This window comes from Gossypium hirsutum, chromosome D11, assembly GCF_007990345.1.
Source record: "Gossypium hirsutum isolate 1008001.06 chromosome D11, Gossypium_hirsutum_v2.1, whole genome shotgun sequence".
Lineage (NCBI taxonomy): Eukaryota > Viridiplantae > Streptophyta > Magnoliopsida > Malvales > Malvaceae > Gossypium > Gossypium hirsutum.
In genome coordinates, this window is record NC_053447.1 from 70921680 (window position 1) to 70935779 (window position 14100).

A 14100-nucleotide genomic window follows, 5' to 3' on the forward strand; every position below is an offset into this window, starting at 1 on the left:
GGCTGGACCTCTTTTTTTTTCTTTTTTCTTTTTTTCAATCATATTTTAACATTTTACAAAGATTTCTTTAATGGCTTGGATTATATGAAATTTATTTATAAAGAGATGAGTTTTTTTTAATGCGAAGCAACCATGGTCATCTGTTCCGCACCATGGTTTCAGTCGTACCGATCGGTGCCACCATTTTAGTGCTATAGTGCATCCAGCAACACCCTCTTCCGTATTAGTCTGTATCGTTCGCATTGGTTTGTTTCGGTCAATTTCAACCACACTGACTGGGACATGGTGCACCAGCTGCTATATGAATAATATTAAAAAATATAAAACTTTTAACTATTTTCTATTAGACTAATAACTTACTTCGAATGTATTGACCAATAAAAAAATATTACACTAAAAAAGTAAAGTTTAACATTTAAATTTTGTTATGGAATATATTTTTACATTAAAAAAATAAAAATAAAAATATAACAAAAAAACTCACTCACTTTATTATCATAGAAAAATCTTCGCTCATCCTTCAACTTCTTTTATTGAAAAAATCCCTTCTTTTTTCTTATTTTTTTTTAATTTATTGAATGATGAGTTTTTTATTTGTAGAGTTTATTAATCAATATTTTATATAATTGATGAATATTTTACATTTGAAATTTATTCAGAATCATTTATTTAGTATTTGTATATTTATTTATATAGATATAAAATATCAATAAATTCGAAACCATATATTAAAATAGACTAATACCAGAATGTACCAATTCCAGTAGAAAAGTGGTATATCTACCAGTGTGGTGTTGACTACCTTTGAAAGGAAATGAGTAAAAGCATGTTGAGATATTATTTTGAGTGGCTGTAATATTTGATGCTTTGTTTTCTTTTGAGTATTTTGGTTTGATGCTTTTGATTTGTGTTGATATTTGAGTGTAATCATTGAGATATATATGGCTATCTCATTTTTTTTATGATTTTTTTTGTATTTACTGTAGTTTTTTTATTAATAAAATTATGTTTTGGATTCATAAAAAAATTTAAAAAATTCAAAACACAAAAACGAAAGTAGAAAAAGTGAACACAATGATTTACGTGGTTCGGAATATTTCCTACATCCACGGGTAGAACCAAAAATAAAATTCACTACTAAAAAATAGAGATTACAATAGAATTACATAATAAAATAACTCACCACAATAACTATCCACAAACTTTGAGCAATCTTCTAAATAAGCATCAACTATACACTTTCTACAAACTGAAAAGTACCTGGCAATAATAAATAACAAGTGGCCAACAATCTCAAAATGTCAAAAACAATACTTTATTTAAAACATCCTAACCTCTTATCAATCATCAATGGAGACCTAAGATAGGTTGATGATTTGCGTAGATAGAAATAGATGATGCTAAAAGCATTAAAAAAAAAAAACTTACCACTCCATTCCTTTTGTCAACATCTGTCGACCACCGACGTTGTGCTGTTGTTGTGCCCATAAGCAGGTATTGCCCTCTTTGGATGCCCACCATTCCAGGGTTTATCACCCAAAGGTACGTACACCTCCCCAGTGGTACCATTTGGCCTTTTATCTGCCACCAATTTCATGGTTCCCAAAGCTGAATGAAAGTATAAGGCTAAATAAGTAGCATATTTGGCTCCTCAACTACAACTTTGTACCAAGCACCAAAATATGATCCAACACAGGAAAGGAATGTCAGAAGAACAAATTCTCCATATAACCTATACTTGCCCTATCACAAACATTGATAACATCACAGTTGAAGCCTTTCGAAGCAGGGGAAATTCATATAAAGATTGGTAGAAAATATGCCAATCTACCAGACCGGAAAGCTGAAAAGCCACATTAAAAGAGAGCTGCAATGAAACTAGTTCCAAACTGCTGCAGTATATATATCATTTGATTCATTTAACTCATATCTCAAAGTCAAAAGCAAGAGAGTCGATATATAGTGAGTCACTTAGTCGCTGCTATTTTTGGGAACACTCAGGCTGGAAGTGAAAACCCCAAATTACAGCTCAGTGAACTCTGTTGTGTTTATGTTAAATTGAGCTCTCTAATGCCATGTTGTAACGTGTACTGTATCCCTCCATTCATCCTGCAAGGATCAATACCATGTCTACAGTGATGACGAAATCTGTTGGCACTGATATCCTTATGCAATAACAGAAATCTATCCACAAAGATCAACAAACTATCACGTAAAAGGCTTGTTCTTCTGAAACACCATTGGTTAATAGTACAACGAAATCTCAAATACTTTTAACTAAAATCCCATTCCCATATACCAATCTCATAGCAACTGCTTAGAAATTAGAAGATGCAGATGAAAACAGAACATTCAATTTGCAGAATAAATGTTGCAGAGAATTGACTAACCGCTTTACTAAATCAAATAAGCTGAAGCAGACCGGTTGAAGGTCTTCTCTATTTTTCGCCAATTTAGCCTTCAATGCCTGCAAAAAGTAACTACAAAATATATAACACCGATTTCTATTATCGTGCTGTTCATGAGGACAATCAGATATATATAAAGAAAAGGTATGAAATTGATAAATGTTTAAAATGCGTTTCACACCTGTGGTTTGAGTGTGGAGAAATCGATGCCCGATTTTACTGTTTAAATTTCAATTAAATCGGGATGACTGTTTTCATATCAATTTCAACATAAGGTATGTGGGCAATCTTGGACCACTCTCGTCCTTTACCCCTACTGCACCCTCTTTCTAGCAACGGGCAATGCAGAATAGATAGACGCTCAAGCGAGAGAAGCATATCTTTTTCCGGAAGAGATGTGAGCTTAGGACAATCATTGATTCGCAATTTTTGAAGAGAGGTCAGGTATTGAAAGCCCTTGGAGCACATGAATTCCAAATTCTCAAAATTTTCAATGGAAATTGATTGGAGAGAAGGAGGCAGCGTCATTCCTATCCCTTCTTCTGGAAACGACACCACATTTGAGCATCCTTCACCATTGATTTTGAGTTTCTGAAGAGAGGTGAGTCTGTAAAATCCCCATTCAAGTAGTGATGTATAAATTTTGGGTGCGTTTGAGATTTCAAGTGATGTGAGGTTGGTAGGGAAACCCTCTTCTGGAAAGAATATGTCAGCCGAACACTCCCTCACCTTTAATTCTCGAAGGGAGGTGAAGTTGTTGATGCACTTGGGAAGGATGAGCTTGTTACCAGATTTGGACACAAATTTAATCGAATCTTTTGAAGATGGCTGAGCTTGTCTAATCCCCGCGGTAATGATTCAATTTTTTCAGCACCACGAATGCCAATGCTTTCGAGATCAATGGTTTCAAGGAAGTCTTGGGTTATGCATTCCAACACTGGACAATCCCAAATAAATAGCTTTTTAAGCATTACGGGTAACTTGGTGTTTGAAAATAACCTACTTAGCTTTGAACAATCCCTAATATCGAGATGTTGAAGCCGATTGCATATATCGCCCCTTGATGATAACCATATTAGAGATGGACAGCATTTTATTTCCAAGCGCTCAAGAAGACAAGTGTTGCTACTCATACTCTTATTATTATTTTCTTTTTCATCAACCAAATATTGCAAACCCGAGCAATTCCAAATCCACAGCTCTTTTAAAGCAGGAGGAAAGTTACTCTCTGCAAAACAAACCAAGCCTGGACAGTTTTCAAGTACTATGATTGTAATCAATGGGAAGGCATGTAAGGCTTCTGGTAGTCTATTGAGCCTTTCACAATCCCTTATGGTCAGATATTCAACCCCTGGAATCTTGTCAAGTTGCAATCTCTCCTCCTCTGTTTCCAAAGAGACCAATTGCGGACAATTCCAAATCGTGATGAAACGATGCCCGACTAATCTTAACCCAATTTGCGATAAAGATCCCAACTCCTTCCAACCAAAGATGTAGAATGCTTCGGAGTTTGCAAATCTCAACATTATCCTCTCTGCTGAAATATTAAAATTTGAAATATTTGAAACAGACACAACTTTGAAGGAGGTAACCTTCTGTACAGACAAAGAACCTTCATCCACCAATTCTTCACACCCTTCAACCCTTAATACACACAGCAAGGGAAAACTTGAAATTGAAACTACCAGTCTCTGACACTCATAGATATCAAGTGTCTGCAAGGATTGAAGGATGGTTGGCAACCTTCCCAGCAATAGAGGACATTTTCGGATTGAAAGAAAATGAAGGCTAGGGAATTTCGATACTTGCTCATCATCTTCACATAGGTCCCACTCCTCCCAATTCAGCATATTGTCAAAACACAGAGACTCTAATGATGCAAAAGCATTTGATTGATTTTCTCCAAACAACTCAGCACCAATCTTGTGTACTTGATCCAAACCACTAATTGAAAGATCTTTTAACAACAACCACCTTCCAATGGAAGGTAGAGATTTGCAATTTTTACACTTGCGAAGCTCCAATGACAACATATTTTTGAAGGAAGGATCTGCAATCCAAGTAGAGAATTTTGCACCACCATAATTCTCAATGACGAGTTGCTCAAGCTTTTTTGGAGGACGAAGAGAGTCCAACACCCATTCTTCAACTTCTTTATTCCTTGAAGCCTTTTTAAACTTTCCACTCCAATGCAATACCAATCGATGAATCCCCTGCTTCTCATTTAACTTGGCTTCCCCTGCATCTTCACCATTAACATTCTCCAACCCAGAAAGACGGAAATCACCTTCGAGGTTTGACAAATATTTCAAATATCTAATATGACAACCATCACCTTTCGCTATGATAAAATCAGATAACCTTTGAAGATTCGTTAGCTTATCAATTCTAAAAGGAATCCTTTCTATTGAGTTCGCACCTCTGATATCAAGATAATGCAAGTTGACAAGATTTTCCATCTTTGAAGGTAACCTTTGAAGCTTGTAACACCAATGTAATAACAAAGTTTCCAAATGGTAAAGAGTGCACAAAGAATCAGGTAAGCATTCGATATCAGTGTAAGAAAAATTTAAGTAGCGAAGATGTTTTAAATTTTCAAAAACATCAGGCAACTCAGTGATTTTATACCTACTCAAAGAAAGCGTCCTTAAGTAGCCAAGTCTTGGTAACAAATCAACCAAAACAACATTAGTTAAATAAGGCCACCGATAAACACTAGTTAACATTAAGGATAAAAAAGTACGTAAGGAATTCACTTGATCAAATGCTTCAAACTTCTTCACTGTGTCATATGTTCCAACAATATAAGAAGAATGTCGAGTGCGATTTGAGAACTTCCATTTCTTATCACCCTCTAATTTTGAGCATATTTCCCCTGCAACTACTTGAGCTAAATCATTGATAAGGTCATGCATTACGAATCGGGACTTATCTTTACTGGATGTCTGAAAAAATGACCTCGACACTAGATCTTGAAAATATTGATTTCCAAGATCTTTAATTTGAGGCATAGCTTTTTGTTGCAAGAGACCTTCTGCTCTCCATAACAAGATAATTTCTTCTTCCCCAAATTCATAATCTTTAGGAAGTATGGAGCAATATGCAAAACATCGTTTCAAGTTTGACGGAAGATGATGGTAGCTTAATCGCAAAGCTGGAATTATGCCACACTGCTCTTCTGGTAAGTTCCATATCTCACTCTCACATATTCTTTCCCATTTTCCATGACATTCAATCGTGCGAAGCATGCTTCCAATGGCTTTTGCAGCCAAAGGTAAGCCATTGCATCTTCTAACAATTTTCTCTCCAATTTCTTTAAACTGGAGATGTCCATCGAAATTTTTTGCTTTTAATGCCTGCTGTGTAAATATGGATAAACAATCATCATCCGATAGTTTATCCAAATGAAAAGCTTTGAGCGGATCCACAATAGATGAAACAATTTGAAGACGAGTGGTTACAATGATATGGGTCCCTGCTCCAAACGGAGACCGTAAGATGGTCCAATCATTATAATTCTCGTTCCAAATGTCATCTAAAACAAGCAAGAATCTTTTCCCAGACAACTTCTCCTTCAACTTAACTTGAAGTAAATCCAAGTTACTGTAATCACATGACTCAGAAGTGATGGACTGTAAAATTGCCTTTGTTATAGCAATTGCATCAAATTTAACAGAAACGCATACCCAGGCCTTGTGGTGAAAAGACTGGTTGATGGTGGCATCATTGTAAACAAGCTGGGCAAGAGTTGTTTTACCCATCCCTCCCATGCCGACGATGGAAAGGACTGAAACTCCGTTGGAGTTATCACCTTTGAGAAACTCAATCATTTCTGTCTTCTCCTTGTGTCTGCCAACATACTCCACAACACCATCCAGTACGGAAGTTGGTTGCAGCCTAGGTTGCTTTCCCTTGGAGGTTGGAGCTTGAGACAAGATCTCACTCAACCCCAAACTACTTCTTCGAGTAGTCAAACTATTCAGTCTAGCAGTGATCTCTTTCACCTTGGGAATCATGGAATTCTTAAACAGGAAAGAAGTGGGAGCGAAACTAGTACCAGTAAAGCAGGTAGGGATGAGCTTCCGTACATTGCTAGTGCTGGCTTGAGCTTGCGATTTCTTAAGCTTGAGACGTAACTCTTCATAAGCGAACTCATCCAAGATGTCATCCACATCGTAAGCCAAGTCCTGGAGATCCTCCAACCATTTCTTCACACCCATGTTCTTGATCTGCTTCTTCTCTGCATCTTCCAACACTGCTTGGATATCAGGCAATATGGACTGCCACTGCTTGAGCTGCTGGTGGAGTTGGTTGTGATTAGCAACAAATTTGAGTGCAGAGTCGAGCGATTTGCCCAACAACAGGTCCAGGAACCCAGAAAGAGCAGCCTCTCCAATGACAGACATGTTGGAATTATGAGAAAGAAGTTGAAAAGAGAAATGAACAAAGCCAAAATGGAAAGTCAGGGAACAAAAAGAGAAAGAAAGGGAAATGGAATCTGCAAAATTAGAGAAAGTTGAAGAAGTTGGCACTATTTTTTAAGCATCCAATAATTCAGACTATGAGTTGGGAAGGCAGTGGAACGTGAAAAAGGATCCCAAGTGGTTGTTGATGGGGAAAAGACAACGAAAGTGGAAATTAAAGAGGTCCCAGTAGAGGTGATCATGGCTGGGCTGGGCCGGGTTCGGGTCGAGTTTGAATAAAATTTTAGACCCATATTTTAGGCTGGGCCAGACCGGGCTAAGAAAATAGGTCTAAAATTTTTGTTCAAGTCAAGCCCAAAAGAAAATTACTAAGCCCAAGCCCGGCCCAACTTACCCATATTATTTTTTATAGTTTATTTCATTAAATAAAAAATTTTAAAACAAATATTAAAACAAAAAAAAGACTAAAATAATTCTTAAAGCAATACACAAATTAAAAATATAATAAAAAGTGGTTATATTAAAATTGAAACAAATTAGAACTAAAATAATAGCCAAATTAATAATAAAACAAAAATATATTTGTTTAAAAATAAAAATATATATTTAATATATAATTCGGGCCGGGCTGGGTCCGGGTCAAAAAAGTTTTACCCCAGCCTGGCCCGTTTTTTAAACGGACCTCTTTTTTTTTGCCCAAACCCATATTTCGGGCCTAAATTTTTAGCCGAACTGATATAAGAATGCGCACGGACCAAGATCGAGTTGCCAAGTCACGGAAAACTCTTGTGAAAACTTGAAACGATCAGATCTGAAACGAATTAGCATTCAAATTAAAGAAATCAATCAGATTTTAAAAATAGAAAATTAGGATTTGGGGCAGCAAGAAGAGAGGAAAAATTGAGGGGTCAAACGGTTCTTGAAACCCAAAGGAGGTTGCAATTCTGCCCAATTGAACAACGGGGTAGTTTTCCCCAAATTTTAGCAACCTAATTTCACCAAAAAGGGAAGGAATTTTAGTCGGCAAAAACCCTAGAAATTGGGGATTTTTGGTGCGATTCTTGACTGCCAAGAGAGGAGTATGGATCGATTTCTTTAAGTTGGAATGAACTGAAAACACAACAAGAAGATCGATTAAAACAAGATAAGCAATCGGCACAAGGCAGAATTTAAAGAAAAAATTGACAACAAGCAAATAAAGATAAAGTCAGCCTTGAAATCCCAAGAGATTTCACAACTCCCTTCAAACGGCTCTAATCTTCCCTCCAATGAATATCAATGGCAAGAAGAAGGTTGAAGATGGTTCCCACAATAAAAAAGATTGTTAAAACAACTTCTAAAAAAAACTCAAGAGAAAATTCTTAGAGAACTCAAAGAGAATTTTCACTCAAAACAAATCTGAAATTTTCAATGTGTTTCTTATGTGTCTTACAAGGGTGGCCGGCCATGCCTATTAATAGGCCTTAATATTTTCCTAATCCTATTAGAAAACTAAAACTAAAAAAACTCCTAATTAAATATTAAAGAGAAATTCGATCAAGGGCTTTAAATTAGGCCTCTTGAACTGAATATTTACATAACAATTAATTTAGAAAGTCTAAAATTGAAACTAAGAATTAATTTTTTACAAATTGGGCCACTTTACAATTTGGCCTGATTTTCAACTAAGTATGATTTTGACTTTTTGGTTGGGCTTTGGAATCGTCTCATTGGGCCTTGTGGTAATTTGAGCCCATCACGTTCTTGAGCTTGAGTTGGGCCTTTGTGACTCGTATCACGAACCCTCTCATTTTTCGAGCGGGCCATCGGGCCGGGCCGGGTAACCCAACCCATATTAAGTCCATGAAATTATTGCACCCTCTCATTTCATATCTCCCTGCAATTATTTGAATAGCTTTTCTTTAATTTTTCATCTATTTTAATCATTGAATTTGTATTTATTTTTATTAAATCACTTCAAAATAAATAGAAAACTTAAAAGGGTATACAATCTTAACAAAGATAAAAACATTAAAATTTTTATTTATTTTGAAATAATTTGACAAGAAAATACAAGTTCAAAAGCTAATTCTTTTTCATAAAATTAGATAACCAAATCTTTATGTATTTCTTTTATGAGACAAAAGTGGATTAAAGTGTTTGCAACTCTAAAATGGATGGCCGCTCTTTTATAGGTATAGAATTTAATGATTCTTAAGATAATTTGTTGTGGTCATTTGAGTTGTTAATTTGTTAATAATAATAAGGAGAATAACGAATAGAAAGTAATGGCTTGGCTCATGAATAAACGACCAATCCCCGATAGAAGAGAAGGTTCCATTGGAACTATTATTTATTTCAGGGTGTCTTGTCTCTCTTTTTTTACTTAAGAGAGAGAGAGAGAGAGAGAGAGAGAGAGGAAGTGCTAACAGAAATGGTAAGAAGATATTGGAACATAAATTTGGAAGAGATGTTGGAAGCATGAGTTCATTTTGGTCATGGTCTACTTATGGCTTCGTGCACTATTTGTTAGAATGCATCAAACACAAATCTTAAGATTAAATTAAATTCTAAAAAAATACTAATACAAATAAAAATATTAAAATTCAAGATAAAAATATTGATGTGACATTAAATTATTGAAAATGGATACAAATATGATGGTATCCCAATTTTATACTATCATATTCCTCCAAAATAATTTTCCTTTTAATATGTATATTATACTTTTTGGTTTTGGGCAGAAATGGATTGCAAATGGAATTTCTTTTCTTCTATAGTTCTAATTATGTTCTTTCTTTTTCTCTTGTATAATATTTCGCCGCCACGCCACCTTCCCAATTTTTTCCCCTTCTTTTATTTGTTTATTTCTTTTATTTAATTCTTGTTGAATTATTAGGGGTGTGTAAATTTTGGATAAAACCAAATTAATTTGGTTAATTAAACAGTTAATCGAATTAATTCGGTCAAGGGTCAGTTAATAATTTTTTGAAAGTTCAGTTAATGGTTAATTAGATAATTAGTGAACTGAACAAAGACAAAATGGAAACCCAGGGACCAAAATAGAAAGAAAGAAAGATGGATTCTGTGTAATTAGTGAAAGTTGAAGAAGTTGGGACAATATTTTTTTAAGCATCCAATAATTCAGACTATGACTTGGAAGGCATTGGATTATGATAAAGAAGATGGATCCCAAGTGGTTGTTGCTGGGAAAAGCAAATGAAAGTGGAAATTAAAGAGGTCCCAGTCCATGAAATTCTTGCACCCTCCCAAGTGGTTGTTGCTGGGAAAAGACAATGAAAGTGGAAATTAAAGAGGTCCCAGTCCATGAAACTATTGCACCCTCCCATTTTTCCGTCCCCGCATTAGCTTTTCTTTTAGGCATAATGATTACTCCTAATTTGCATAAAAAATAATTTTAACTCTTAAGTTTATCTTTCAATCAAACCACTCTAAAATAGACCCGACATACATGTGAATTATAATCTAGAAAACACATTAACATTTAATTAATTTTTAAAATTTAAAAAATTAATTAAGTGAACATTAGTAAAGTTAAAAAAAGTTACAAATTTATGGGCTAAAAAATAAAAATTTAAATAGAGAACTAATTTTTTTTTAAGAAGTCTAATAAATTATTATGTCTTTCTTTTATTGGATCAAAATTGATTAAAATGTTTGCAATTCTAAAATGGATGGACTTAGTATTTGGATACATTATTATTTTTACTGGAGATCGAGAAAAGATGGACTTTCTATGAGCCCATTTTTCTGATAGGATTTATTACCACTTTAGCAACTTTGGTGATTTAGTCAATTACTCGAGATTCACGATTATTTTATTTCTTGATGCTAGCAATGTATAGTGATCAAATAGTATCATTTCTTCTTAAGACCTTTTACTTTTTTCATCATGTGGGAGTTTGAATTAATTCTCATTTATCTATTTCTATCCATGAAGGGGAAGAAACATCTATACTCGGTTACAAAATTTATTTTGTACATTGCAGGCGGTTTCATTTTTCTATTAATAGGAGTTTTGCGTCCCGGTTTATACGGTTCTAATGAACCAACATTAAATTTTGAAATATTAGATCATTTAGATAATCAATCATATCCTGACACACTAGAAATAATATTCTATATTGAACTTCTCATTACTTTTGCTATCAAATTGTTGACTATACTCTTACATACATGGTACGATATAAAAAATTTCAATAAAAAAATATATAAAATTATTAAATATTAAAATAATATAATATAAATATTTAAAAAAAAATAAAATTAATATGGACAGGGCTAACATGAGTTTGGATTAATCTTTTGTAAATATAGACGGGTTTGAGCAACATTTTAAGCCTAAATTTTAGGCTGGGTCAGATTTAGATAAACATAAAGTAAGTTAATATCATGCTTAGACCCAACCCGTCTATAAATATATTTACTAACGAGGGACCTTTGTTTTGAATTTTGTCATAGCCTTTGTCCATTGTCCCGATTTCCAAGTAAATGAACGTTGAGCTCCATGCCAATGGCATCAAAATAATTATCTCCATTAACAACAAAATATAGTCCAACACAAGAAGGGAGTACTAGAAGAAAATATTCTCCATCTCATAAACATTTGATAACATCACTGTTGAAGCCTTTCAAAGCAGGGGAAATCCATATAAAGTGTGATAGAAAGCCCACTGTGACACATTTAGCTTTCAAGCTTCAGATTCCCTGTCTTACAAAAATGACCAAATAATATATCACATTTACAATATTATCTGTCTTACAAAAACCAAATATCAGTGAACCACCATCTTTGCCTATCTTTTAAAGGGTTTCATACATGTGGTCTGAGCATGACAAAATAAGGGATGCTCTGAAATTTTGATGATGCATCCATCCATGATCACAGCAGTTGTGTACGAAAATGAAAAACAACATACTTTCTTTTGAATGCAAAAAACTTGATTATATTGATATGAAGCAGTAACCAAAATGGTTAAATGAAGTTTTTCAGTCTGTCACTTAGACACTGAGTTCATTAATGTCGTTCAATCCACATGATCGAAAAAGCAGTTCCTCATCAAGTGAATTAATGCAGCTCGAAAGTTGCTTTCAAATGGATGTATCATCTGAGAATTTCCAAGAACTAGGATGGCCAACTTTGAGATCAGCAGACTATAGTTTGTGGGAACACTGAGGCTGCAAGTTCAAAAGAAGTATAATCTCAATGTCATCAGTGTTTTACAAGTGAGAAAACCCCAAATTGCAGGTCAGTGAACTCTCTTGTGTTAATGCTTAAATCTAGCTCTTTAACTACATGCCGTACTGCGTAGTGTATCCCTTCCTTATCCTGAGAGGATCAATAATAGACTGGTGACGACTCGTATCCTTACACAATAACAGGAATCTGTCCACAAAGATCATATGAAACTATCAAGTAAATTAAGACTTATTCTTTTGAAATACCATTGGTCAATATTACAATGGAATGTCAAATATTTTCAACTAAAATCCCATTTCCAAGTACAAAGGTTATAACAATTGCATTTGAAAACATTGTCTTAAAAAAAAAGAGTTAATATATTATAGAAAATTTTAGAAAGATGAAAAGAAAGTCTAGGATTGGCAGACCAATGTCGAAAAGAAGGATCGACTGACTATACGGCATATTCCAAGTCCATTCCAAAATTAGTCTGTGCCAACCCATATTCTGAGAGCTAAGCAAACATATACGCAAAGGAAGCTTAGAAATCAGAACATGCAGATGAAAACTGAACATTCAATTTGCTGAACATCAAATCAAATAAGCTAAAAGGAAGGCTAGTTGAATTCATCCGCTATTTTTGCCAAATTAGTTTTCAATGCCTGAAAAATTGAATACAAATTATATAAGACTGATTGCTATTATCTTGTTATTCTGAGGACAATCACATATGTGGAACTATGGAACTAAAAATGCTATGAAATTGCTTAATGTTTAAAATGGTTTCACACCTGTGGTTTAAGTGTGGAGAAACCAGTGCCAGGTTTTGCTGCTTTACTTTCAATCTAATTCCCTTGGGATGACTGTTTTATACTGAAAACGGACATAAGGGATGTGGGCAATCTTGGACCACTGTCGACCTTTACCCCTACTGCACCCTTCTTCTAGCAACGGGCAATTGAAAATATGTAGCTGCTCAAGTGAGAGAAGCATATCTTTTTCTGGAAGAGATGTGAGTTTTGGACAATTGCTTATTTCCAATTCGTGAAGTGAAGTGAGTTGTTGAAAGCCCTTGGAGCACATGAATTCCAAATTCTCAAAATTTTCAATGCAGATAGATGTTAGAGAAGGAGGCAGCATTCTTCCTATCCCTTCTTCTGGAAATGACACCACACGTGAGCATCCCTCACCGCCGATATTGAGCTCTTGAGTGGAGTTGAGTCTATTTAATCCCCATTCAACAAGTGATGTATACATTTTGGGTCCATTTGAGATTTCAAGTGATGTGAGATTCGTAGGGAAACCCTCTTCTGGGAATGACACCACACGTGAGCATCCCTCACCGCCAATAGTGAGCTCTTTAGTAGAGGTGAGTCTATTTAATCCCCATTCAACAAGTGATGTATATATTTTGGGTCCATTTGAGATTTCAAGTGATGTGAGATTCGTAAGGAAACCTCTTCTGGGAAGGATATATCAGCTGAACACTATATAAATAGTTAAATGAAAAGACAAAAAGCAAACTCGTAATATTATTTGTTATCTTTTAAATAAGGATTTTTAGTTAAAGTTATTTTTCAACCAAATTGATCTTTAGTTAAACTCGTGGCTTCAACTCAGTTATATAACTATATATAGTATAATTAACAAACAATAAAATTGAAATTGACAAACATGTATGCTGTGTGTAGCCTTAAATACTCCTGTTTCATGGTGTTAACCTCAATTCCTTGCAACTTCTTTTTTTTAACAAAAAAAAAAGAAAAACACGCACACACGATATTAGAAATGTAATTATTATTATCGATCGAGTCTTAATTCAATTGACATTAATATTATTATTTATGCAAAGAGGATATCAATATATATATACCCCTCAACTTGTTGCTCATCAAAAGGGTGTTCTTGAGAATGATCTTCTTCCATTCCTTTGCTGTACCTTGAAAGAGTGTATTCTATGCTACATCCATAAAATGTCATGTTTAAAAAAATAAAAATAAATTAAAAATAAAATTCTAACTCATTATTATTGTTTGGACTTGAGCCGATCAAATTTATGACAAGTTATTCTTAACTTATCGAAACT

The 14100-nt window shown here is 34.4% G+C and overlaps 1 protein-coding gene across 8 annotated transcripts; it reads right to left on the reverse strand.

Annotated features, from left to right (window-relative positions):
- Window positions 1-1084: 1084 nt before the first annotated feature.
- LOC107925833 (putative disease resistance RPP13-like protein 1) lies at window positions 1085-7013 on the reverse strand. 8 transcript variants are annotated; one of them, XM_041105161.1, is made up of 4 exons: window positions 2590-7013; window positions 2391-2467; window positions 1429-1608; window positions 1085-1260 (listed from the first exon to the last, which is right to left on the reverse strand). In XM_041105161.1, the coding sequence occupies exon 1, from the start codon at window positions 6812-6814 to the stop codon at window positions 3140-3142; it is 3675 nt and encodes a 1224-aa protein (XP_040961095.1). In that variant the 5' UTR covers window positions 6815-7013; the 3' UTR covers window positions 1085-1260; window positions 1429-1608; window positions 2391-2467; window positions 2590-3139. The 8 variants fall into 8 exon arrangements, with proteins under 8 accessions (XP_040961095.1, XP_040961094.1, XP_040961093.1 ...); XM_041105160.1 differs by having other exon boundaries at window positions 1429-2109; XM_041105159.1 differs by having other exon boundaries at window positions 1085-1608.
- Between the last annotated feature and the right edge of the window lie 7087 nt (window positions 7014-14100).

What these genes read in the sequence shown, in the direction of transcription:
- LOC107925833 (XM_041105161.1), bottom strand. Translation starts at nt 6,814, where the DNA reads ATGTCTGTCATTGGAGAGGCTGCTCTTTCTGGGTTCCTGGACCTGTTG.